A 26,189-nucleotide genomic window follows, 5' to 3' on the forward strand; every position below is an offset into this window, starting at 1 on the left:
AGGAGAGGGTGTGGTCTCCTGGGAGAATCTAGTAGGAATTCTGGGCTAGCCTCCATTCCTGGAGGACTCCTGTGCGGGGGTGCTTAAGTTGGGCTCTAAGGGAGGAGAAGAAACTTGATAGTTGAAGAATAAGGTGAGAGAGAAGAAGCAGACCAGCATTCTGGGCAAAGGAACAGCATGAACAAAGGCTCTGGGGCTGGGAGCCTTGTTCATCAAGGAGGTAAAAGGCCAGGTGGCTGGTGTGCAGGAGGAGTGGTGGTGACATGAGGTGATGCTGAGGGGTTGGTTGTCGGGGCTAGCTCTGCAGGTCCTGCAAGCTGCACTGGGGCTTTTGTTCTTTACCCTAAAATTAATGGGGGTGTGTAAGGGGGGGGATCCACATCAGCAGGGGGCTAATAGGATCAGACTTGTGTTTTGAAAAGAAACACCCTGGATGCCTCAGAGGATGGATGGGGAGGAGGCAGTGGATGTGGCTACTGCACTGGTCAGGGTGGGAGATCAGGGTGACCTGAACTAGCAGTGGCCGTGGTGGTGCTGAGGTGGTGTTGGTTTTGGAAGTGTGATTGACATCTTCTGGTTTCTTAAGTGTCAGAGCTGTGGAGCATTGCACGGTCATCTCGTCTACCTCCTCGTCGGCCAACTTAAGGCAACTGAGGCTCAGAGATAGGGAAGACTTGCGCTCGTCAGCGGCACAACAGAGCCAGGACCAGAACCACCCCTGTGCTCCTCCTGTACCTTACAGTACCGACATAAGGCAACCGAGGCTCAGAGATAGGGAGAGCAGAGCCCGCACCAGAACCACGCCCTCCTGTACGCTTACAGTAGAATTGTAAGAAAACGGTTGGAGCAGGAAGAAGCTTTAGAAATCAGCTAGTCTAATTCTTACATTTTTATAGATAAAGAAACTGAGGCCCCAAGGGGTGAGGTCTTTAGGGACCAAAGGCCACCCAGGGAGTTAATTAATTAATCAATGGAATGGCCTATGCATATATAAACATGGCTCTGTTGACCTCCAGATAGTGGGACTTGTGTTTGTTCAGGAGGGAGATAACTTGGCAGAAGTCCCTCCAAATGCTTTCCCAAGGCTCCTTGCACCCGCTGGCTCCTCTCTCAGTGGGCCTGGGGTTGGGGAATCCAGATATCTGGGGCCACAAAACCAGCTGGATTTTCCCACATCGTGGGTTCCCAGTGTTTGGACTCAATAGGCTCAGCAGCCATGCTGGTGGCAGGGAGGGAAAGCCAAACTGTTCTCTCAGTGAGTTTCCTAGTGTCTGGTTTAGAGAGAGGGTTAATTTCCTTGGGGGTTTTGGAGGTGGCCCCTCCAGGCTGGCCTGAGCCCCGCAGCTAAAGCTAGAACTTCAAGGTCGCCTGCCACCTTGTGCCCACAGGGACCTGGCTCTTTAGAATCAAGTGTTGTGACAGGGTCCGACAGATGTTAACAAACATTGTGCTACTTCCAGATGTAAGAAATCATTTGGAAAATGTGTTAATGTGGAAGCAAAAATGTTGGAATTTTCATTTTTTTGGGGGGGGAGTAGAAAAACAGGCTGAATATTTGAAATTGGGATTGCTTTAGGAAATTCCAGAATTTTATTTTTTGGCGGCTGAGTAGTTCATTGTCAGAGAGAACTGGCTTTGTCCCCGAAGAATCCTTGGGGCCCTGGAAGGACTGGCTCAGTTCTCTGCAGCTGCTCCCTCAAGCCCTCGGGAACGTTCAGCCTTTGGAATCATACAACACTGGGGGTGTGAGTGGGGAGCACACTTGTGTCCTGGCTTCGCTATGACCACCTGTGTGACATTGGTACTCACGTCTGTGAGCCTCAGTTTCCTGGTCTGCTAAGTGGGGATGAGGATACTTATTTCACAGTGCCATTGTATGAACCGAGCTAGCTGATGAAAAGCACCTAATGCGGCGTCCAGTATTGAGAAAGCGCTCAATTTACATGGTTCTTATTTGTCACTCTGGGACCCTGAAATCAACCAAGATTGAGTCAGATTGATTCAGAAGAACAGAACCTTCCTCTTCGATTCTGGCCACTCCCGGTTGTCTCTTGGGTTTCACTGCCATGGCAACGGGCCGGTGCGGTGATGAGGAAGGCAATGGGGGCAGCTAAGCAGCCAGAATGCTGCCTGGCCTGCCAGCGCCATGTCCAGCGAGGGCAGCAGTCTGATTAATGGCCGCCTGATCCACTGGCCTCATGTCAGGCCACCCTGGGGGAGGCTTCTTGCCCAGGGAGGGGCACAGCTTCACTTGCTGGGATGTGCCAGGCCCCTGGTCAGTGGGAACGATTATAGGTGCCGCAGAGTCTTAAAATTGCTGAAGCACAATAGTAGAGCTAAAAGGGACCCTGGAGATGAGTTATTCCAGTGTCCTTTCATTATGGCTGAATACAGAGCAAATGGGTAATGAATGCCTACAGTGTGCCTGACACAGTATGAATTTCTTCCCCCATAGGTTAATTTCTACAACAACTGGGTGCAATAGGTATAATTATCCCCACCAGGGAGGTAGAAAACAGGGGTGTGAAGTCTGTCATTCACAGTGCGCAGCTAGGATTTGCACCCAAGACTTCTCTGGTTTCAGGTCCTATGTTCTTTCTAGTATCTTGTATTACTTACTGTTTGTCTGGCTTTTGGGAACTCATCTGACCTAGCTTTCTCTGGCATTTCCAGTGCCTCGGATAGTGATTCATGCATATTAGGGGTTCAGTAAAAAATTGTTGAATCGCTGTGAATGATCTCAGTGCTTTCTACAGGTATGATCCTAAACACGGGCCAAGAAAGCGTGTGTGTATCTGGGACCTCTATCAGACCCTAGGACAGGAAGGCCCTAAAGATGAAAGTCCTTGGTTGGTATCCTGGCACCCCTCACCAGGCTGTTCCAGTCGCACTGAATTCCATGCTGAACATGTACTTTCCTTCCCCTCTGTGCCTTCTCTCCCACTTTTCCCTACCCGGAATACCCTCATTTCCATCTTTACTGGAGGAGCCCATACCCATCTTTCAGATGTTCCCTTCTCCATGAAGTTTTCCTTGGTGCCTTTCAGGGAATCTGATCGCTTGCTGCTCTAAATTTCTGGACTCCTTGCGGGTCTCCTGCATACGTCCTTGATTGCATTTTGCATTGCATTCAGTCTTCTCCTGAGTGCGTTATTCCCCGCCCCCCCCCCCAATAGACTGTAAGCTCCTAGAGGGCCTTGACCTCGTATCTTGGCATCATCAGGACCATCTAGCACATTGGCACACACAACAGCTGTCATGACTGTGGAATTGAATGCAGTTGACCTGGTGCAGAGCTCCCCGCTCTACCCTGTCCCAGGTCCCCTGTTACCCTGATACTCTGGTGTTAAGCCAGATTTATCAGGGAGTAGGACTAGAACCAGACAGGGCTGGACGTGGGCCTTGGTCTGCCTCCTCTCCCCCAAGTGTGGGCCGAAAGCAATCCCTCTCCAGGGACCTCTCTGACCTCGGCTGACCTTCACTAGGGTTGTTTTCTCATTCTCTTGGACTGGGCTGAGAAAAACAGGAAGAATCATTAAGAGACAGTGCCTTCTGAGCCAGCAAAATTATCACCGATTCTTTTTACAGACACCAAAAGCTTTGTGTATTGTGACAAAAAGAGTGGGCTTTTCCTGAAGGCCCTGGGGAGAAGCCTCTACTCACCTCCTGGATCCACCCCAGGCTCCACTCTCAGCCCCCTTTGCGTTTCTTCCTCTTCCTTCCACGCTTAGGATTGCTAGTGTTTTCCATACTTAAAAAACGTAGAGTCGGAGGACCTCTCAGTTGTTTCTAGAATCTTTCCCTGAGAGATCATCTGACTCCTTGCCATTCAGAGTGTGGTCTGTGGACTGGGAAAATGCAATTCCCAGGCTCTTCAAGCCTACTGATACAGAATCTGCACATTAACAAGATCCCCAGAGAATTGTTATGCACACTGAAGGTTGAGAAGTGCTGCTCTAACCCGCTTTTATTTATTTATTTTTAATTTTTTTCAACAAGAGGTAGCATCTGAGCTCTGGTGAGGGAAATGGACTTGTGAGTTAGTAGCAAGATTAATTTGGCTTAACAAACATTTGTGGAACAGCTGCTACCCACCAGCCCTGTGCTAGGCTCTGCAAGATAAAATTTGAAGGGCGGATCGCGGTCTCTTTGGTCTTCTTGTTCTTTCATGTTCTTAGCATTGCCTTGCCCACACCAGGGCCTCAGCAAGTGTTTGCTGAATTCCAGCCTGGGGTTGTTTCTGCTTTCCTGCAGCTGCCTTCTGTAATTACCAGCCTCCCTGGGTAACTCATAGGACTTCCAGACAGAAATAAATAAGGTCTTTAAGGAGGAATTCAGAGAGCGGGCTGTATCCTTCGTTTTAGCAGCTTTGGAGAGTGGGATCCCAAGAGTCAAATAATGAGATGGCGTGCTTGCAGTCCAGAAGTCCATATATCACAGGTGACAGAAGGGGAGCATCTGCATTGGCGCAAGGAGTGATTTTAAGTTGGTGAAACGTCTTTGGTGGTGAAGCCATAGGGGATATCGAAGAGGCCCCGAATATCAGTGCTCGGCCCCACTTCACCAAAGTGAAGATCTCTTGAGATCTGATCTCTGTTGGAGTGTCTAGTTCTTCCTTTAGGGGCTTTCTTCTTGATGTAACATTTGCTTAAAGTAACCGCCAGAAACTGCCTTTATTTGTTTTTTTTTTTTTTTTTAAAGATTTTATTTATTTATTTGAGAGAGAGAGCACATGAGAGGGGGGAGGGTCAGAGGGAGAAGCAGACTCCCCGCTGAGCAGGGAGCCCGATGCGGGACTCGATCCAGGGACTCCAGGATCATGACCTGAGCCGAAGGCAGTCGCCCAACCAACTGAGCCACCCAGTCGCCTGAAACTGCCTTTATTTGTAAGGCAGGCATCACAACGCCCTTATCTGTTCATCAGAATCGAGACTGTAGTGCAACTGCTCTCGCTGATTCACAGGCCCAGAGTCTGCATCTGCACTTCCTTTGGCTGCCGTATTACTTCTGGGAGCTCCATATTCATCCACTATTGTGGACTAGAAACAGGGTTTTAAAATTTTTGCACGGAAGGAGTCACATGACACTTTGCATCCGAGCTGTAAATGACTTTTCCTTTGGGGAAGAAACATGCTGCCATGATGTGTTTCTCAATGACATTTTACAATAGTACCTTGGGATGTCGATACCCTTCAAGACCAGTATGAGATGGAGATGGGTTGTACTCTTCTCTTTATTAATTTCCCTTGTCCTTGCCAGACTCTGTTCATAGATCATTACAGTATTGTGCACTAGCATTTCCTAAAGCAGAGGAAAGTGAGACAGACTTCCAGTGGTGTTATTCTTGGAAAAGTTAGAAACTAGGACTGAGGATATCATGGGTTCCTTGCGTTGGCCAAACGAATCACGTCCAATATAATTATAATATTTTTAATATTAAAAAATAGCAGTAGCTAATTTTTTGTTGATTTCTTACAAGGTGCCAGGCACTGCTCTAAGCTCATTAACAGGGATTAGATCACTGAATCACTACTGCAGTTCTGGGAGACAGGTGGCATCCCCATTATACAGAGAACAGAATGAGTCGGCGAAATGTTGAGAACCTTATCCAGCACTTTTGCACTTGGGTGGTTGGACCCAGAAGCATGGGCTGCTATCCTCTCTAGAGTTTGCTTTTGGGGTGGAATGGCCATTCTGGATTTCAGGCTTACGTTGCTGACACAATTTTGTCCTCAGTAGGTCTTTTCCTTACAGGACAGTGTTTCAATTGTGGAGAGCTGCACAACAAATAGCCCTGAACAAAGAGGCTTAAAACAATAAATTAGTTGATTGTAGGGGGCGACGAACCATGAGAGACTATGGACTCTGAGAAACAAACTGAGGGTTCTAGAGGGGAGAGGGGTGGGGGGATGGGTTAGCCTGGTGATGGGTCTTAAAGAGGGCACGTTCTGCATGGAGCACTGGGTGTCATACGCAAACAATGAGTCATGGGACACTACATCAAAAACTAATGATGTAATGTATGGTGATTAACATAAAATAATAAAAAACAAAACAATAAATTAGTTGGGTTAAAAGATAAACTGTGGCATGTCAAAAAATTGAAGAGGTTATTTGAGCAAAAGTCAGTTTGAATAGGGCAGTGCCAACTTGGAAGTAGTGAGGAGAAGGCATAGAAGCAAAGCAATTATTTGAGTGACTATAGCTTCAGTGGTTGCCTTATTTGGGAAAGACTAGTTGGCTGTTTGCGATTGGCTGTCCTTAGGTTTTTATTTTTTAACCTTGAGGCATTGCAGGCTTAGTTTTTGGTTTACTCTTGCAGGTGACTAAGGCATTAAAGCCACCTCAATCTAATGGCCTTCTTGTTTAATTAATTCGACAGTGGTTGCCCCTGAAGCTTAGCTGGGTAGTTCTTTGGCTTGTCCTGCTTGGGGCTCTGGTCAGAGGGTGGCTGGGGCTGGAATGTTCAAGAAAGATTTACCAAAATGTCTGGTGCCTGGAGGGATTGGCTAGAAAGCTGGGCTCAGCTAGCACACTGGAATGCCTGAGCCTCCTTTCTCTCCACGTGGTCTCTCCATCCGTCACCATGGATCAGAGTTAATCCGTGGAAGCTCAGGGCTCCCAAGAGCACACAAGCGGAAGCTGCCAGGTCCTTTTAAGGATTAGGTCTGGAACAGGCTCAGCATCTGCTACCTTTGCTACCTTCCCTTGGTTAAATTGAGTCACAGAGCCAGCCCAGATTCAGCATGGGAATGGACTACTAAAGACAGTGAATATTGGAGGCATGGTTCACTGAGTCCCACGTTTAGAGACTAGTTGTTACAGCTGGCCACTGTGACCTCTCTGGTATATGACACTGGGCTGGGAAGGCAGATGTGGAATTTATACTTTGTTGCATTTCACCTGTGTGATTTATACAAGTTACATAAACATCTCTCAGTTTCTAGTTTTTTCTCTGTAAAAGAGGGAAGCTAGCAGGAGTCACTATTACTAATTGATATCACTATGTGCCAAGCTTTTGACATACAGGAACTCATTTAATCCTTCCAGAGACCCTATGAAGAGGTTACCATTTTCCCTTTAAATTAACAGAGAAATTCAGACACAAAGAAGTGATGTCACCTGCCCAGTCACATGACTACCAAGTGGCAGCCCTGGGATTTGAACTTAGACAGTGTGGCTCCCTAGTCCATGCTCTTTATTTTGTTCTCCATTTCTCAGTAGCAGCTCTATCCCAGGGAGACGCCAACATGATCTTGCAGGTAATGTGCTTGGGGCATGTGTGGTACAATGTAAATGCACAAAAGTCGGCAGTGGTTATGAATGTTCACAGTATTAGCATCATCCTGAGAAGCCCCGCTCATCACCATCACCATTTCATTCCTTGGCTAAGATGAATCTGAACTGTTTGTTCCCATTTTTCCTTATATGATTCTATGTAATATTCCCATTTCAAACATATCTGGGCCCATCTCAAATATAATTTGTTTCCTGGATTTGCTTCTTTGTCTGCAGCTGAGGCAGTCTTATATATTCCTTCTAGGAAATCATTTTAGACTGATGTTCTGCCTTTAGCCCTTTATTGCAGATGCAAATCTATCTGTACTCTGAAAATGTTGCTGATCATCTAGACTTGAACTCAGTCCCTGAAGCTCCAGTGCTCTGTTTAACATCTGCTGGGACCCTGGGAATGATACAGAGCATTTAAACCAATGCTGTCTGTTCAGATATTTTTTACCTTGTGTCTGGGCTCTTAGGTTTGTACTGTTTCCTGACATTATGAATCTGTTTGTATATCTGCTTCCCTCTTCCTCCTTCCAAATTACTCATCAGGGTTTTCTGACTTACTGGTTGTTGGCTGTTTGTATTCTTTTTTTTTTTTTTTTTCATAGAATTAAGACAGCCTTTCTGCTACTCGGGTCTTGCTGAGCATAGCTATAGCTGAAGTTAAAAAAAAAAAAGATGAGGAGTTATTCTTGATTGCTCTTTTCTTCTCTCTCCTCATATCCATTATATATATCAGCAAGTCCCATTGGCTCTGTCTCTAAAATCTATCCTCAGCTTGTCTCCTTATCCACCAAAAACACTGGTTCCTGTTAGAAGATCTTTCAACCAGACTCACGCAGGAGGCCCCTTCCTGGTTCCTAGCTTACATTCCTTCCCAACTGTTGAGAATTACCCAGATAGCATCTAGGATGGCCTTTGAAAGTGTAATCAGAGCATGTCATTCCCTTGCTTAAAACCCTCCAGTGGTTCACCACGGCATTTACATTAAATGTGAAGTCTGACCAGGCTCCATGAGGACCTACATGATCTGGCCTACTTATTCAACCTCATCCCTGAACGCTCTTCCTGTTCTATTCTCTTTACAGCACTTGTCACCATCTGGAATTATTTATTTTTCTTGTTTATCATTGAATCTACCTCCCCCAACCCCCACCCCACCCCCATATAGAGAGTAGGCACCAAGGGACAGGGACTTTATCTTGTTCATTGCCATATACCCAGCACGTGATACATATGCCTAGCACATGGAGGTGTGTGATCAGTATTTTTGAATGAATGAAGGCATAAACCACTCCTTTATATGGGAATCTAACTCTTGACCAGCTAAGAGTCCTGTATCAACCACTTCCATAGCTTTGGCTTTTCATTTATGTACACAGGGATCTCTTTTGAGTACTGGCTCAGCTATAGGAATAGAACTCTCTGTTTTGTAAAAATCAGCCACATTATTAAGCATTTTCTAGAACTCCATGCTGTGTACTCCCAAATGATTCCATGAGCTAAGTGTAAAGCTGGGGGGAATACATTTGATAATATTCTTTTTTTCTATAACCCTTTTGTAGTGGCTTTTTAAATCTGTAATCTCTGCCTTCCATGATGAGTGGGTTGGGAATAATGGCCAGTGACACAAAGTAGCCAACATTTTCTCCACCGGTAACCTCTTAACCACCATCTATGGGCAGTAGCTCTTTCCCATCACTCCCTGTTATCCCTCTAATGATGAATCTATCTTGCAGCAGTGATTTCTGATAGACATTCTGAGCTCTGAATGCTTAGGACAACTTTTTAGCTTGGTCATATTTTTTCTCAGTTTCCTTACCTCTCATCACAAGAATGTATGTAGAAATGAAAAGGAAGAGAGAGAATACAAAATTTGGAACATTAAAAAATTGGAAAAGCTATTTCTTGGCTTAAATGATAAGAGATAAAATTGGAAAAGGCTTTGAGTAACAGGCCCACAAAAATTTTTCAGTTAAAGTAATTTGGCCAGGGAGAAACAATTAGGAATATGAATGTTCTTATCTATTGTTTCAGATAATTGCAAGGTTACCATTAAGAGAGAAGTCACTGGGGAAGAGGAAGCAAGGAATCAAGGTCTGCTTGAAGACACCTTTTAGGAAAGAACTTTATGTGTGTACTGAAACTTGGAGCTTAGTGGAGGGAAATAGAATAAAAGTCTACCAATGTAAGAGGTAAATTACTAAGAAACCATGAACCTGGATTCAAAAATTTGACCATATTTGACCATTGAGACCTAAAACAAAGTCCAGGCCAGCATGTTTGCCCCAGTAGGAGGCTGGTTAAAGGAGATGGGCAACTCCCAAAGTGTGCATGCTCCCCAGTGCCCACTTTAGATATAGCCATGGTGGATAATGGAAAAGGGAGACCCTCCAAGAGGGAAGAGTCAGAAGTTACAGAGAATGACTGACAAAGGAGTTCTTACCAGAAAGCAGAATCTGCCACTAATAAAGCAACTTGATCTGAGGTCTTCATAATGCTCTCCCACCAAGATTTCAGAATTGCTATGGACCATGACTGCTGTGTGTTTTTGTTTCCCACTTTCCAAACAAGGGTCTTAGTTTGCTGCTATGCTGTCCTTGGGACAACATTGTATATTGGGTAGGTGGTAAATTTCCTTTTTAGTTCATGGGACACTGGATCACAAGGAGACCCAGTGGAGAGTACCACACTACTGATGATCCTGAGCTTTGAGCTGGATGTGGTGACAGGGTAAGATATGTGTGGGAGGAAGACCAAATGACAGGTACTTGGTGACCAGCAGAGCAGATGGTGTTACAGACTGGTGGGGTTTCTCTAACCCTGTTTCCTTTGCTTTCTAGGTAGATACTAGTCTACTCCCTTGAAGTTAAATGGAGCCATGGGACTCAGTTCAGGCCAATGAAACATGGCTGGAATTGATGTACTTCCAGTTTAGGCCCTCCAAAATTTCCCTTGAGATCAGCCTCACTACAGAGGATCCAGTGGAGGGCTGTGTGGCCTCAGGGATGGCAGAGCCACTAGATGGAAGGAATAACTCATGTGGGGCAGAGTCTTTGACATGCATTGGTATATAACATGAACAGGAAATAAGGCTTCATTAAGTTAAATAACCCAAGAAATAAACCTTTTTTCTGTTGAGATTCTGGGACCACCTGTTAGCACAATTAGCCCTGACCAATGCAGTAATCAAAGCTATATGCAATGAAACATATAGGATATGTGTTGGTGTTACCTATTACCCTCTAAGTTTCTTTCACCAGATGACTGTAGGGGACCTCTGTGGCTAAAACTTCTGACTGAGACTGGATTTTCTCTATGTCTTATGGGGTTCTTGTTCCCTGAAGTCAGTTAGTCCCCAGGTATTATTGAATGCCTAAACCCAGATCTACTATTTACTAGGTGTGTGATCTTGGACGTGTATTAATGTGTTTGAGCCTCAGTTTCCTTATCTGTAAATGGGTATAATAATACTACTTATCTTGGATTGTTGTGAGAGTTAAGTGAGTCAATCCATGTATAGTGATCAGCATAGCATCTGGCACATAGAACATGCTCAATAAACTTATATCATCATTATTGTTGACATCATAAATTGCTAGGTATATGCTTGGCACTAGGGACAACATTGAAGAAAATATACAAGGTCTGAACTTCTGTGAGATATCTGCTTATTCCATGACCCTTATGTTTGATTTTGCACTTGTTCAGTATAGTCTATATTAAGTAATTAATTTTAAGAGAAAGGTTTTGCATCTCTCCATTCTACTTCAGAAAACATTGGTTATGGCTGGGCATTTTCTTTGTCTTTCTGTCTGAGTGTTTTGAGTCAGTATCTGTGTTCCTGTTAGTGGCTTTATTCTCTGAGTGCAGTATTTGTCCATACCCTGTGGCAATTGGAGTGGGAGGCACATAGGAAGGTGAAAATCCCTATTGGTGGAAGGAACCACTTCCTGTTCAGAGCCATTTCCTGCTCAGATCTACTTCCTGCTCAGATCCACTTCCTGCTTAGATCAACTTCCTGCTCAGAGCCACTTCCTCTTTAGAGTATTGAGTAAAAAACGGCTGTGATCATATTTATAGAAGTACAATTTGCTCCTTTTTTTGGTCCCTTTTCCCAGGGTACATTGCCCAACCATCTCGTTTCCAATGGTGTGTAAGTAACATTTGCAAGACCCAAGATGTTGAAAATCCCTTCCTTTCTTTATTAACCTATGAGAACAGAGACTGAATCTATACCAGTGAATGGCATCATCTAGCCCCTACACCATGCATTTAGATGCCTGGTTTACCTGTATGCCTAAGCTAGGGTCCTTATGCCCACACAGCTGGTGTGGGCCATCTCCCTGGCACATGCTTCTTAGAGATGCTAACTAGGCAGGCACACCCACTTGCCTTGGCATGTTTTATAGATGACCCAAGCTGCAAACACCAACATGTATAAGACATATGCTCTCTTCTTTGTGTAATTTCAGGCACCAAAATATGCCTACACATAGGGGTGTGTGCATACAGACACATGCGTATTCTTTTTTGCCTGGTAGAAATATGCTTCTGTGATGTTCCTTCTACTCCCACACATGCCCCTCCATGGCTGGCACATCTCCTAATTATTCCCATCTACTCCCTCCCCATAGACCTTTTGTGTGTATATTTTGGCACATATTCTCTTGATTCTGCTGAGTTCCTCTCTCTTTCTTTTTCTTTCCCTGCTCCCTCCCTCTCCCTCCTCTTCACAACTCCTTAGAAAATTTGTTAAACTATACACTCTTTATTATTAATGTACATTTATGAAAAATTCTTCACAGTTACAAAAGTGCATGGTTATAAAATCATCTCCATACAAAGGTTGGCATCTTCCCTTTCCCCGCCCCTCCCTAACCCTCCCACCCCCAGACATCAGCATTCCATAGGACAATGCTTAGAAAAACTGAGAGCTCAGTGGATCCAGAGCTCTCCACCCAGTGTTATGGCAAACATGGTGGTGATTTACACAGGACCTTGCAACTTGCCTCCTTCACTTTCCTTTTGCCTCCTTCTGAGGTGGGTAGAGCAGACAAGTTTCTCTAGCTTTGGGAAATTGTTCTTCTGAGGAATGGGTAAAGATGTCTCCTTACACTCTTCTAGAGCTGAAAAGGATGTCAGAGCAGTATCAATAAAGACATCTATAAGGAAAATGAAGGTTTTAGGTCTTTCTTGATGGTTGAAGAGAAATACCTTTCTTGGTATATTCAAATTACATATACCATCTTCCTTGAAAGGAGCTAGTAAACTCTATATAGCAACTCTGGGGGCTTATTTCTGCAGGATTTCTTGGTAATCCCTATGGGAATGGAGAAACAGATGAGGGTTTGTCTGAGGGTTATCAGAAGCAACTGATCTAGAGTGGTGTGGTGCAGATTGGGGTCTTTTCTAAAGAACAATTTCCTTGGTCCAGACTTTGACCATCATAGCCCTGTTGGTTAGCTAAACTTTGATATCTTCAGACCCAGCATGAAGGAAGCTTCTGTGATAGGACAAATCTGTGAGGGATAGAGAATGGAGGGAAGCAGTCAGGCTGTTGCTAGGTTGCCTCAGCCACATATTTCTGTTTTTATATTTTTCTGAGCAGCTATCCCTAAACCCAACCTTAGTGGGATTCCATCTTAATGTATCAAGTGATGCAATAAACAGATGGCTGAGTGTACTGTGTCAGAGAACTGAACTCAAGTTCCAGAGAGGTTGGCCCCATATCAGTAGATACCCAATGTACATGGTACCTCATGAACAGACACATGGACTCAGAGATACCCCAACAGTTACATGTTAACTGGTCTGGAAACAACTTATTCAAGGTTTGTAGGAATACCATCATGGTTTCTTGGTTAGCAGGGTTGTGTGAACATTTACAACTAGAGCAGTTATATTACCTCTAGAAAAGTGTGCTTCTAGAAGCTTGCTTCTGATAGCCTGCACAAGATGGTGGTGGTAGTGGTAGGAGACATGGAGTTCCTTGGCAGGCAAGGAGTTTTATAATTGTGCTTTAGTTAACTGGGGACCTTCTAGCAGCTGGAGAATGATCTGTTCTTTAAATGAACAGATTTACTCAGAAATGTTTGCCATTAATGGGAACTAAATAGTCTCCTTAGAAAGGACATTTGAATTCAAGGGGCATTTGGTGTCTTGTTTGGTTCTAGTTCTATGCAAAAAGGTACATATCTTAAAATATATTAACTATATCTCAGCAAATAAGAGTCTCTAGGAGATTATAATAGATGTATATGGTGTCCCTCTATGGGAGGCTTAGCTATTTGTGTCAAGACTATTATTTCTAAAAGTTCCTTTCCAAATACATTAGGCTGTTAGCTTGACTGGTGAAGAGCAGCCTGGATATAATGGAAGAAGAGAGCAGGTACAGTTCTGCTCCAAATGTCATAGGAGCAGGCTCTTGCCCAAATGTTGTTAGTGAGATTCAGGGGATACAAGATTCAAATACCCCAGGTCTAGCAAAGTTTCTAGGTGCTCTTTTGGTTGGCTAGCTCAGGGAAGCATGAGTAAGGGAAGACTTCTTGGAAGTTGACATGTTATTTTCCTTCATTCCTTCTCCAGGAGGATGGGATGATGCAAACTTGTTGGAGCTGGAGGACAAGGTAGAAAACCCCTGTTTTAATCTTTATCCTGGCCAGCCTTACCAACATGTTGGACTGTGCCTTAATGTCTTCTCCTATCCTGCTGAGTTCTCACCGCACAGCATTCCTGCACTCTGTATCTCTTGCAACACAGCACAGCAGGGCTTGAGTAGGAGAGGTTAGCACAGCTTCCTCTCTTGTTTCCCAAAGAACTTCTTTTTAGCATGACTGCCACCATGGCCACTAGTTCTAATGTGTTATTTACACTTTGCAAGGCAGATGACTCCTATTCAGGTATTATTTGTCCTGCTTCTGTGTTTCAGAGGCTGTGATTTGCTCTACTGTGAGCACATCTCAATTTGTGCAGTGGCTGGTTTACTGCCTTTTATTTAGCTGATCTACTGGACATTCATGGCTGTTGAATCCAAGAGCCCCACTATCCAGCCATCCTGGGCCTTCTCTTCCCCAAGCACCCGGGAAAGCTGGAGAGAGAACCGAGTTGAAGTTGAGTCCCAACCTTACTGCTTTGGCAAGTCATGCCTGCTCTTGAGTCTCTATTTTCCAATCTGTAAAATAGGAGTAATTATGTTTGGTTTGCCTCCCACACAGGGTTGTGAAAAGTCAAGAATGATGCTAACAGCATGTTAGGAGCTGTCCAGTGCTGAACAAATACAGGGAAGGAGCTGATGAGGCTGATGATGAGGATGGACACGACAGCAGCAATGATGATAATAGTGCTTTGCACATGAAGTTGCTTGATTTTTGATGGACTGATTAGACACAGTTTCTCTAACTGGAGCTGATTTTCACCTTCCTTCTAGAGTTTACCCAGATAACCTTGGGTAAGATACTCAGCTCTCTACAATTAATTCATTTGTAAAATGGGAATAATAAAGACCACTAGGCAGTGTTGCTGTGAGAATTGAAATAAGTGAGTCAGTAGATTTAAAAGTGCCCAAAGAGTGCCTGGCTATTATTGGGAGCACTTATTCATCAGAACTACTTGAACTCGAACTTATATAACTTTAGAGGGAACTGTGATGTTTCCCAGCTTGGATAGGGCAGAAAGAGCACAGACTTCATTTTGCTTGTTAAGCAACATGTGACTTTAAACTCTTTTTGAGCCTTCATTTCCTTATCTATACAATGGGAACAACAATGCTTACCTCACGAGATTGATGTGTGCATTAAAGAGAATTGTCTGTGGAGAGAGCTTATCACAGTGCCCGATACTGGCAAGTGCTTGGTAATTAATAGCTCTCATACCCTGATGCTTAAATGGGTGAATTGCTTGGGAGAAAGAGAAAATCTCCTACAGTCATAAATGTGGTGTCCTTCTCTTCCTTCAATCTTGGCTACCTTCATACTACAGTGTACTTTCCTGGTGAGATCCTTTGGCGTGAGCACCATGGCAAGAACCGTCACAAAATTAGGAGTTCCAAGGTGCCAGAACTCTTGCTGCCCCATTGTTGGACCTCTTGCTTCCCTCTTCTGAAGCCAAAGCTTGAGTGAGAGGCAGGAGACAAGGTAGGTACCTCAGCTTGATACCTGGGACCTCACTGGCAGGCTGCAATTGGTGGATGTCGTATGGGGGGCAGTCCTTAGGAAGTGGTCTCACCTGGTAGCTCCTGGCAGGAGGAGGCTTAGGGGGCTGGCACAGAGGTGTTCTCTTCCTCTGGAGGCAGTGGAGGACAACTCCAAGAGCTGAAAGATTGGGTGTCAGAGGGAAGTTTTGGTCCTCTGCCACACCTGCTCTATACACTTAAGTCACAAGGATTGGTCACTGTTTTCAACACACCATGCATATTTTGGCCTCTGTCATTTGCTCGTGTCTACCCTTCTTTGTCTACTTGACAAAGCAGACATTTTTTGATGACTCAGCCCACAAATTTCCTCCATTCTTGTAATTCTTTTGGACTTTTCTAAGCACAATTGATGATCCCTCCTCTGGGATTTTATAACTATGTGCTGAGAATGCTGACAAATTGTCTTAAGGGAATAGTTTTTGAATCTCTCTCTTCCATTAGAGGTAAGAGCCTTGGGGGCAAGGACTAGGTCAGAGTCATCGGACATTTCCAGTTCTGGCACAGTGTCTGGCCCACAGTTGAAGATCACACAAAGGTAGTTTCCTGACCTTGGTTGGGTCATGACAGAGATGGCCAGAGCACCAAGAGCCAGAGTGAGCAGTGTCTGGTGGTCAGCAGCAGTGGTGGCCAGCAGCATGGAGGGATGCCAGGCATCCACATCAAATCTCTTCCTCTTCACTGGCCTTGCTCCAACGGTGGCAGCAGTTGGCTGTGATGCCCAGGAGGAAGTTGGTGGCCACAGAGGCAATGGAGACCACGAAGCCCACGAACGCAATGAAGAGGTAATCATCCAGGGTCAGGGTCAGGTGGCAGGCCTTGAAGCTCTCCTCAGTGAGGGAGAAGAGTGGAGCGCCCTCGACTTCAGGGGGGCCCCGGCACTCAGCCAGCTGAGAATCTGCAACACAGAACCCAGGAATGGTGAGGGGCCGGAGGAGAGAGTGGAACAGATAGTCCCCCACACCTCCCAAGAGAAGTTGAGATTCTTTTTTATTGAGTTTCTTCTATGTGTCAAAAATTTTACTTACCTTCTTTACTCTCCTCAACAACACTTGAATCAAATGTTTTTATGCCAGCTTTTATAGTCGTGGGGATGGCTGCTCAGAGAGTTTAGTAACTTGCCTCAAGTCCAATAGTCACTGCTGATGGTAGGTCTGGGGCTTTCATGGGGCATCATCATCTCTTACAATAGCCTCCTAACTGGTTTCTGGCTTCTGCCTTTAAACCATCTTGAAGCAGTTCACTCAGTATCTTTCATACCTGAAGTCCTGTCATATACTCTGTGTGAAGCCCTCCCCTGACTTCTTACCTTCCCATGGAATGAAAGCCAAGGTCCTCACTGTGGGCTACAAGGACTCTTCTCATCTCTTTCCCTCTGCTCCTTGTTCCACTCTGCTCCATCCTTACACACTTTTGATCATTCTTCCATCACCCTGAGCACGTTCTTTTTCAGGGTGGAGAGGGGGAGCTATTGTATTTGTCTCATTTATCCCCTGAATCTCAGCACAGCTTCATCCCTTGCTTCCTTGGGGACTTTGCTCAAATATCACTTTATTAATGAGGTCTTTCTATATGATTCTATATAACATAGTAACTCCACATGACCTTTCTCTGGGCATTCTCTACTTCCCTACTCTGCTTAATTTTTCTCCATTGTATTTATCATGTCTTACAATTTCTTTATTATCAGTCTCCTCTCCCTTAAATATAAGTTTTTCCTATGGTGTCCCTGGTCTCTGAACAGTCTCCTATCTGTGAAAGTGAATGAAGCTTTGTTAAGTGAATGTGTGGATGGATGACTCTGTCCAACTTCAAAGTGTTGGGTCTTTCTACTGGCTTTTCCAGGTATGTAGAATATAGGGTTATGAGTATGGGCTGTGAAGATATTGATCTCAGTTCAAATCCCCTTCCTACCCCGCACTGGTTGTGTGATTGTGGGCGAGTTACTTAACCCCTCTGTGTCTTGCTTTCTTCATCTGTAAAACGAGGATAATAATAGTATCTACTTCATTGGGTTGTAGTGAGGACTCAATGAGTTAACATATATAAATAATATATTCTTGGTGGATAATAAGTACTATGGAAGTGTGTGCTTTTGTTATTATCCTCGGCTTGTCTCCTGGACAGGCCAGTGAGGGTCATATTCTGCACATAGACTTCTGTAGGAGGGGCGTCTGCTTCCGTGGCATTACTTTTCTCTCCATCATTGATGGTCCCACCTTACCCTTCCAGGGTCACTTGTACAAATGCGTGATGGTAGTCAGTGGTTTCATCTTACTCTGCCTTGGAGGTGAGTGTGGCGTGCGGGTAGCAGTTTTGCCATTCGGTACCAAGCACTGGCTTTCCAGCAGGCAGCCATTCCTTTGCTCAGTGGATATAAACATTCACCAGACCCTCACCTTGGGCAAGCCTTTTTTACCTTTCTGACTCTCATGCTCTCCCTCCATAAGAGGGGGATAATTCAACCTAAATTGTTTAAGAGAGTCAACATGAAGACATTTTCTAAATTAGGTGGTGCGTAAATGCTATTTATTCATCCTGTAGTTTTGGGGGAAAAGAATAAAATAATGGATTTTGATTGACCCTTCTGACAAATGGATGAACATCATTCTCCTTAGAAATGAAGAGTCAGGAGAGACTATGGACTCTGAGAAACAAACAGGGTTTTAGAGGGGAGGGGGGTAGGGGGATGGGTTAGCCCGGTGATGGGTATTAAGGAGGGCATGTACTGCATGGAGCACTGGGTGTTATATGAAAACAATGGATGGTGGATCACCACATCAAAAACCAATGATGTATTGTATGGTGACTAACATAACATAATAAAATTTAAAAAACAAGGATTAAAAAAAAGAAATGAAGAGTCAGTTTTGGGAAGAAGATGCAATCTGCTCCAAACTTCAGGTGGAGGGGTCCCTGTAGGCCACAAGCACAGCACTCCAGACCCCCCTCAGGACAAGATCATGTCTGGAGTTGACCATCAAGGGCTCTCCTCTTGGAACTGAAGACACTGAACTCCAAAGTCTATTGTGTGCGTGACTGGGGTGGTGGTGTGACCATGTGATGCTGGGGAATGTGGGGAAACTGAGGGCAATTGGTATGGACCCAGCAGAGGAGGCTCTGAGGGCAGTTGGCAGGGCCCTGAGGGAATTCAGAATCAGAGCCCGAGGGATGACAAAGCCCTCTGGTAAGTCAAGGGACCAGTCTTGAGGTTGAGTTATATCCCAAGGACACCCTTATGTCTCTCTTTGTTGGGATTTGTCCAAAAACCATGGATAATAGTGGGAGAAGAAAAAGAAGATGGTAAAGGGAAAGGGATTGCCTGGTCCTACGCACACTGGCAAGTTCTTTGCACCCAAGAGGAAATACCCTGGAGAGTGGGATGTAGTAAAAAGTACATTCTGTGGAGAACAGGGGACCTAGGTTTCTAGTCGTGGCCACTGGACAGTTACTTTCCCTCTCTGGAACACAAGTCCCTCATCTGCACTGTTGTGAGGCTCACAGATGGGATCTCAGGCCCCTGTCCTGCTCGTTGGGAGGCTCTGCTTCTTCTGAAGGGCAGCCGGGGCCTCAGAGGTCACAGAACAGAGGGAGCCCCTGGGTGTGGTGGAAACTGTGCTCCAGAGTGCCCTTTCTGTCCTTAGTGCACAAGAGAGAGGGAAAGACATGCAGCCTGCAAAGGGGGAGCAGGTGGGGAGACTGCTCCAGGCAGCCTCCCCCTCATGCCCCCTAGCATTGCCCCATCTCCATCCCCAGCTATTTTGGTCCCAGAGAACTTCCTCCCACAGCTGTGTAGAAACAGTGGAATCGTGACCCACAGCCCCCCCAAACTATTTTGGTCCTGGGCTCCCCACTCAGTCCTCCTCTCCCTCCTACCTCACTCAGCATCGCTTCTTTGAACATCCTCTGCGCCAGGCTCTGGGGAATCCCCTGAGATGGAGCCCCCAGTTATTTCCTGTTGTTCTGCTGGAGGCTGGTGCCAAGGCTCAGTGCTGCCGCAGGAGAGAGCTGGTGACGGGGGGCCACAGCTGAACATTGCCTGCCTCCGGGAGAGGCCAGGGCCCATGAAGCCTGTGTGACTCAGGCTCCTTCAGTCCCCAGTGCACCCCCACTTGGGCTTGGTTGGTTAAATTGCCACATCCATTTCTCTTCTCAGCTCCCCACCCCATGTCCAAACCTTGCAGAGCTCTGCTGAGGCTCTTTGGCCAGTCAGAACTCTGCCCTGACTCTTTCTGTTAGCTTTGGACCCGACTCTTCAAGACATAGCCAGAAGGCGGCCAGACTGCCCGGGTTTGAATCCCGACTCCAACACTTAGCAGCTGTGTGGCTTTGGGCAAGTTACTGAACCTCTCTGTGCCTTGGTTTCCTTCTCTATAGAGTAGTGTGTGTGTGTCTCATCATGGTTCTTATGAGGATGAGATGAGTTAAATATGAAATATGCTTAGAATAAAGCAGATAGTAAGTACCAAAATAAAGGGTGTTAGCCATTTCTATTTCTTTGAGTTTTCCCAGCACTTAGAACACTTAAAAAGCAGAGCGTAGAGTAGAGAAGAATGGGGCTTACAAGTCAAATAAACTTGGGTTTTATCCACGGCCCTGCTACTTTCTAAATGAGTGACTCTGGGCAAGTCTTTTCATTGTTCTAGATCTCAGTTTCTTCCCCTGCAAAATGGGGGTCATAATAGTGGGGTTGCCACTTGGCACGTGCCAAGTTCTTAGGTCAGGGTCAAAGCTCAGCACACACTGTATTATTAGCTACTCTTGTTTACTATCTGTCTGCCTCTTTAGGTCATAGGCGCCACAGAGGCAAGGGCTGGGTGTGTCTCATTAATATTCATTAATGAATATTGCCGCCCAGTATGCACGGCAAGCGCCTCAGGGATAATACTGGTGGAGTGAAAGGGCTGGGCACCCAGCGGCCAGCACAGACCGGGGCACGCGCTGGCTGCCAAGCGCTCTCAGTCCCTCCCTGTTTTTTGGAGACTTTGCTTGCAGTGAGGCAAGACCCTCTGTCCCCACGGCTGCCCAGTCCTGGCCACCTGCCTTACCCGCCGTGCAGCGCTGGATCCGGTTCCGCAGCCACTTCAGCAGCGGCTCCATGGTGCAGCCACACACCCAGGGGTTGCCGCCGATTTGCAGGGTCACCAGCCCCGGCAGGCCCTCGAGGGCCTCGAGGCTGAGGAAGGCCAGGCCCCCGTAGCTGAGGTCCAGGTCTCGGAGCTGCACCAGGCCCTGGAAGGCCTGGGGATGCACCCTGCGCAGCCACGGGTTGTGGCTCAGGTCGATGTGCACCAGGCCGTGGGCTTGCTGGAACATATCGGCTGGCACGTGGCTGAGGTTGTTGTAGCTCAGATCCAGGTGTGCCAAGCGCTTGGCGTGGAGAAAGAGGCCCGGGGGCAGCTCCATCAAGGAGTTGTTGCGCAGATCCAGCACGCGGAGCTCCATGTAGCACGTGAGGTAGCCGGGCGGCACGGCTGTGATTCTGTTGTGAGCCAGGCTGAGGTTTCGGGTGTCCATTGGCAGGTCGGGGGGCACGGAGAAGAGCCTCTGGCTGCTGCAGTCCACCACCTGGTTATGGCACGTACAAAGCACGGGGCAGCTGGTGCCGGCGTCCGAGCGCATCACCCCGGCTGCCAAGAGGAGGCAGACCAGCAGCATGGCTGGGTGGGGGGGCCCAGGCCAGGGCAGCTGGGACCAGGTGTCACCCATCTTGGACAGCTAGGAACAACAGTACTGTAGGGAACCCACTGGAGCTGAGGCTAGGTCCATGAATCAAGAGTCAGTGGCTCAGAAAGACAGCTATATCAGGGCCAGAGTCCTGGAAGGTGGGGCTTCTGGGCACGTGGTATCATGGCTCAAGCCTTTCCCCAGAGCCTCTAAGCACCAGAGGGCTCCTTAGGTGAGATCCCCAGGAAGCCCCCTTTGGAGCGCAGGGGACAATAAGTCTAAACCCCCTCAGGGTCTGAGAAGATGATCAAAACTTGGGAGAGGAAGGAGCTGAGGATGGGGCTGGACCAGCTGCTAGCAGGTCATATAAGGGTCCCTGGAGATCTGTGCTCCTCTCACCCATGACTGCTGGGTGCTTCCTCTCTGTATTATGTTGGAGTGCTGGTGGTGGGTCGGGGACAGGGGGGAGGACATGAAAGGTTCTGGTAAGCCTAAAAACCCTGAGCCCTGTCCCACGTCGGGGACCTATTAGGAGGCCAGGGCTGCATCTGGGTCTCCAGCATTGGAGGTCTCAGAAGCCATTCCTCCTGATGGCCCAGGGGGCTCGAGTCCAAGGGGGTCCTGGGGTGGGTGTTTTGGGAAGGGAGCCTGGTGGGGAGTGGGTCTCCATGGGCCTCCTGAAAGCCCGAGTCCTCAGCCTCAGCATCTACTGAAATCCCCAAGAAGGCTCTTCTTTCCACAGGTTGGGGAGGACCCCGAGTGACACCCACTGTTGCCTGCCAAGGCTGGAAAGAGCCATGTGTCCTGGAGGTGCAGGATGGGGGTCAGCTAGGACAGCTTTGGCGACTTCTCCTGAGCCAGTGCCTCTCTCCCAGCCCAGCTCTGTGTTCAGCAGGCGGGGGCAGAATTCCCTCTGTCAATAAGGAAAGCACTCAGGCAGAGATCTCCAATGCCCTCTCCACCCCCTTGTCCCCTCCTAGATTCCCTGCCCCCCTTCTTCTCTGCCACTAGCCACAGAGTTCTCTGTGAACTGTGGGTCAGGTGTGGGCAACAGTGGGCTTGGACCCCACCCTCACGTTGTGGTCGCCCGTCTTCCTCCGGGGTTCTGTCCTGGGTGAGATGCATTTGCTTCTCCTCCTAGCCTCGCCCCTCAACACCAAACACCCCACCCTTGAACAACTCTCTAAGAGAACATGCACACATACGCTGGTGCTGGTCGTTCGCATACCCCTTTCAGACAAGGTTAGCACTCCCCTCTCCCTCCCTCGCCCTCTCCCTTGTCTCTCTCTTTCACACACACACACACACACACACACACACGCACAAATGCACACATTGTTCTCCTGTGATCTCCCACATTTTGCCCTGCCCTGCACTCACACCTCCCAATTTTCTGTCCAGCTTTCTTCTGTACACGCCCTCCTGCAGAGCCCCCTTTCCAGTCTGTCCCCCCTTCCCCCCATGCACACCCCTAATCCTAGCTCCCTTTCTACAAGCGCCCCACTCTGCCCCCCAGTGTGAGCCCATGCCCACATTTGGTCAGGCAGAGAGACCACACGATGACACACCAGTGTCTCAGCCCCGCCGTTCACCCGCATCCCTTGTGGCCCCCGCATCCTCTGTGGCCCCTGGTTGTCCTCACTTGTCCTCCCTCACCCCCTTGGTCTAGCACTGCCTCCCTTCCCAGCATTTCCAGCCTCAATCCTGCCCACTGGGAAATCACCCAGCTCCTTTATCCAGACCCATTTTTCTGAACCCCAGGGTCTCGCCTTGCACTCCCACAGGCCCTCAGGAGCCCACTTACTCTGTTCCAAGGACACAGCCATCAATCTGCAGCAGACAAGGGTCTCCCTCCCTCATCCTGGAATCCCGCTTGCTGCTTCAGGAGAACAGATTGCCTCGCCGGCACTTCCCCTCCCCCGGCCTCTCCTCCTCCATGGCTCCTGGATCCCGGGGCAGCATCCTCTGTGGTTTCCTGTCCTGTGCTCCCAGGGACTGGCCGGTTCCCCTTCTTTTACTCAAAAAAGGGAATCAGAGAGAGGATGCTTAGAAGAAAGTTCACAGAATCCGAATGCTTCTTCCCGAAACTCAGCTAGTGCTGAGGCTGCTGGGGTTTGTGGCTTCCGCCAGGTCTTCCCCTCCCTCCGCCTTCCTTTCCTCTCTCCCCCTCCTCTCTCCCTTTTTCGCTCCCTTTTTTTCCTCGAGGGCCAGGTACTGACGTTTCACTGTCTCTTAGCAACTGCCTCCACATCTCTGAGCAACAGGAGAGCTGGCTATGGACCCCACCAAGATGAGAGAGACGAGAAGGAAGCAGTTGCAGAATCCACAGCCACCTGCGGGGGTCCTAGTGATAGGGCAAGGGGGGCTCAGGGGGAGGGGGCAGGGGGCAGGCAGGGGCGACGGCAGAGGATCTGGCAGGGGGAGAGGGCAAAAGGGCCCAGTGGGAGAGGTTGGAGTGGGGGCAAAGCAAGGATCTGGAAACTGAGATGGAGGAGGGCCCAGAAGGGAAAATAGAGATGGTTTGGAAAGGGGAAAGGAACTTCTCGAGGGGCAGGGGGAGAAATTAGGGAAGGCAATGAAGACATGAAAAAAGGTAGAAGGAAAGAGGAGAAGTGCTTGTGACAAGTTTGCTCACTTGACGGGATATAGGTATTCAGTCCACATGTAGCATCTGTTTCCCTGGGTCTGAATGTATTTTGGTCACCAGGTACCAGGTGGCTGGACTGGCTCAGGGCTTGTCAGGGACAATTATGGAAGGTGAGACCTTTCTGTATTCCTTAATTGTCCCTAAGTCCTGACCCCACAAGCTTGGAGAGTTTTGGGATGCAAAGGGCCAAGTGCAGGTCCAGGTGGGGTACAGGTCAGCTCTATTTCTAGGAGAGTGGAAGCTTCCAGAAAACCTTGTAGGCTTGATCTCTTTCCCCAGGTCCCAAGGACTCTGTCTGCCATCCTGTTTCCATTTCTCCAAGCTCCCTGTCCCTCCCCCCACAGACTGACCTCACCTGAAGATAAAGTCTTTGCAACATTTCCTTTCTTGATGACCCATTGAACAAATTTCTAGCCACCCTGCCTTTGAAAAACCAGCTTGATGAGTTGGTTTGGTCAAAGAGCTGGCTCATTTCTTCATTTTAATAAAATTGTTTATTGAGCACTCACTGTGAGTCTGGTGCTTGGCTACACGATAAGCATATAGCTGCCAGTAAGATGGATGAAGACTTCGCCCTTACAGAGGTCATGTTAGTCCTGTGTGTTCACCTAGTTTATCTGGGACCTCTTCTGTTGAAGTAATATCTTAAGTCTTTGGGGAAAACCAAAATCGAGGAGCAGAAAACACCTGTTAAGTTGTACAGATTCTAGGCACATATAAAGTCCTCAAAATTATTGTCTTCTCTAACACGATTCTTTTTCCTTTATGGTCTTAGAAGTTCTGCTGCTAAGCATTGTCCTCATATTATGCTCATTTTGAATCTTTCATGTTCTACAGTGTCTGGTACAGAGTAACATGGTAACTACTTCATTAATATTGATATATTGAATTGGCTGAGGTAAATATCATTTGTATCTCCCCCTCCCTTACAGAATTGAATGGTTCTTCAACTCATTTATGAGCTTAGAAATAAAATGTTAATGTTAATGCACAAAACAAAGCAACACACGGGAACAAGTAATCCACCATAAACAAGGACTATTGGGCCTCAGTAAAGAAAGCTAGCATGATACGTTATTAACATTCACTGAAAAATGATAGAAAACATACTTCAATAGAACATTTCAATATTTAATGTTGACTAAAGACACATTAAAAAACAAGTGACAGAGAACGGAAGTTTTCTTCCTTTACATAACATGAAATTTATGTTTACCGTAAGACCAGTAATATGAGTAAAGGAAACTACTTGTGACAGTTTTCTTAAAAAATCAGCTCTAGGCAAGAACGCCTTGGTACCATTTGAAACTACGGTTTTCTGGCCTGTACAGTTGGGATAATGATGATGGTATCTAACTCATGGAGTTATTTTAGGTTATATGAGTTGTTATTAATAAAGTACTTAGACACGGTGAGCACTACAGATGTGTTTGTTAAATGAACAAATAAAATAAAATACAAGACAGAGTATAAAATTACTGAAATCATTATGCAGAAGGGAAAACAAATTGCGCAGAAGTGGGAAAATAAAGGAAAATATCCCACTTGCACGTGATTTGAATGTATTCTGGGGCAGGATAAGCCTCAAAACCTTCAGAAAACCCCCACCGACCACTGCATATAAGACCATAGTATATAATGTCTTCTGTAAAAAAAAAAAAGTAAGGATAAATGGGGCAGAAATCTTTTAAATGATCTTTTACTCAGAATCATTCTGTAAGTTAAGTATTAAAGCACTGTTTCCCAAACTGGTGTCTCATGGTACACTGTGCCATAAGAAAAATGTTTGTTCTCAAATAATTTGAGAAATATTGAGTTATGGGGCACCTGGGTGGCTCAGTAGGTTAAGCATTTGCTTTCAGCTTGGGTCATGATCCCAGGGTCCTGGGATCGAGCCCCGCATCGGGTTCTCTGCTCAGTGGGGAGCCCGCTTCTCCCTCTCCCTCTGCCTGCCGCTCTGCCTACTTGGGCTCTCTCTATCTCTCTGTCAAATAAATAAATAAAATCGTAAAAAAAAAGAAATATTGAGTTAAACAAAATGAAACATTATTATTATTATTATTTTAAATGTTTTATTTATTTATTCATGAGAGAGAGGCAGAGGCAGAGGGAGAAGCAGGCTCCCTTCCTAGCAGGGAGCCCGATGCGGGACTCGATCCCAGGACCCTGGGATCATGACCTGAGCCGAAGGCAGACGCTTAACCATCTGAGCCACCCAGGCGCCCCCAAAATGAAACATTATTTATTGCCAGATTTCTCAGGACCTTTAATGTGCAAATGGTCATGTGACCTACCAAGGCAAAGGACTGGGGAAGGGTGAAGGATGGATAATATCCAGCATTGCTCTTATGCAGTGTTCCTGGCTACTTCCCTTAGCAAAATGACTTCCTCCTACCTAGC

The 26,189-nt window shown here is 46.7% G+C and overlaps 1 protein-coding gene and 1 long non-coding RNA gene across 2 annotated transcripts in view; one reads left to right on the forward strand and one right to left on the reverse strand.

The window, feature by feature from the left end:
- Positions 1 to 13,597: 13,597 nt before the first annotated feature.
- LOC123857147 (uncharacterized) overlaps positions 13,598 to 26,189 on the forward strand; it is a 31,375-nt gene continuing 18,783 nt past the window's right edge. The window contains exons 1-3 of the long non-coding RNA XR_006793801.3: positions 13,598 to 13,913; positions 14,502 to 14,734; positions 15,265 to 15,419. This is a non-coding gene — a long non-coding RNA (uncharacterized LOC123857147). The remainder of the gene's footprint in view (positions 13,914 to 14,501; positions 14,735 to 15,264; positions 15,420 to 26,189) is intronic.
- On the reverse strand, positions 16,054 to 21,458 carry LRRC55 (leucine rich repeat containing 55). The gene is made up of 2 exons (XM_045893657.3): positions 20,524 to 21,458; positions 16,054 to 16,373 (listed from the first exon to the last, which is right to left on the reverse strand). The coding sequence occupies exons 1-2, from the start codon at positions 21,182 to 21,184 to the stop codon at positions 16,138 to 16,140; spliced, it is 897 nt and encodes a 298-aa protein (XP_045749613.1). The 5' UTR covers positions 21,185 to 21,458; the 3' UTR covers positions 16,054 to 16,137.

This window comes from Mirounga angustirostris, unplaced genomic scaffold (assembly GCF_029215605.1).
Source record: "Mirounga angustirostris isolate CCGP_5_RB_7025 unplaced genomic scaffold, mMirAng1.0.hap1 SCAF_13, whole genome shotgun sequence".
Classification (NCBI taxonomy): domain Eukaryota; kingdom Metazoa; phylum Chordata; class Mammalia; order Carnivora; family Phocidae; genus Mirounga; species Mirounga angustirostris.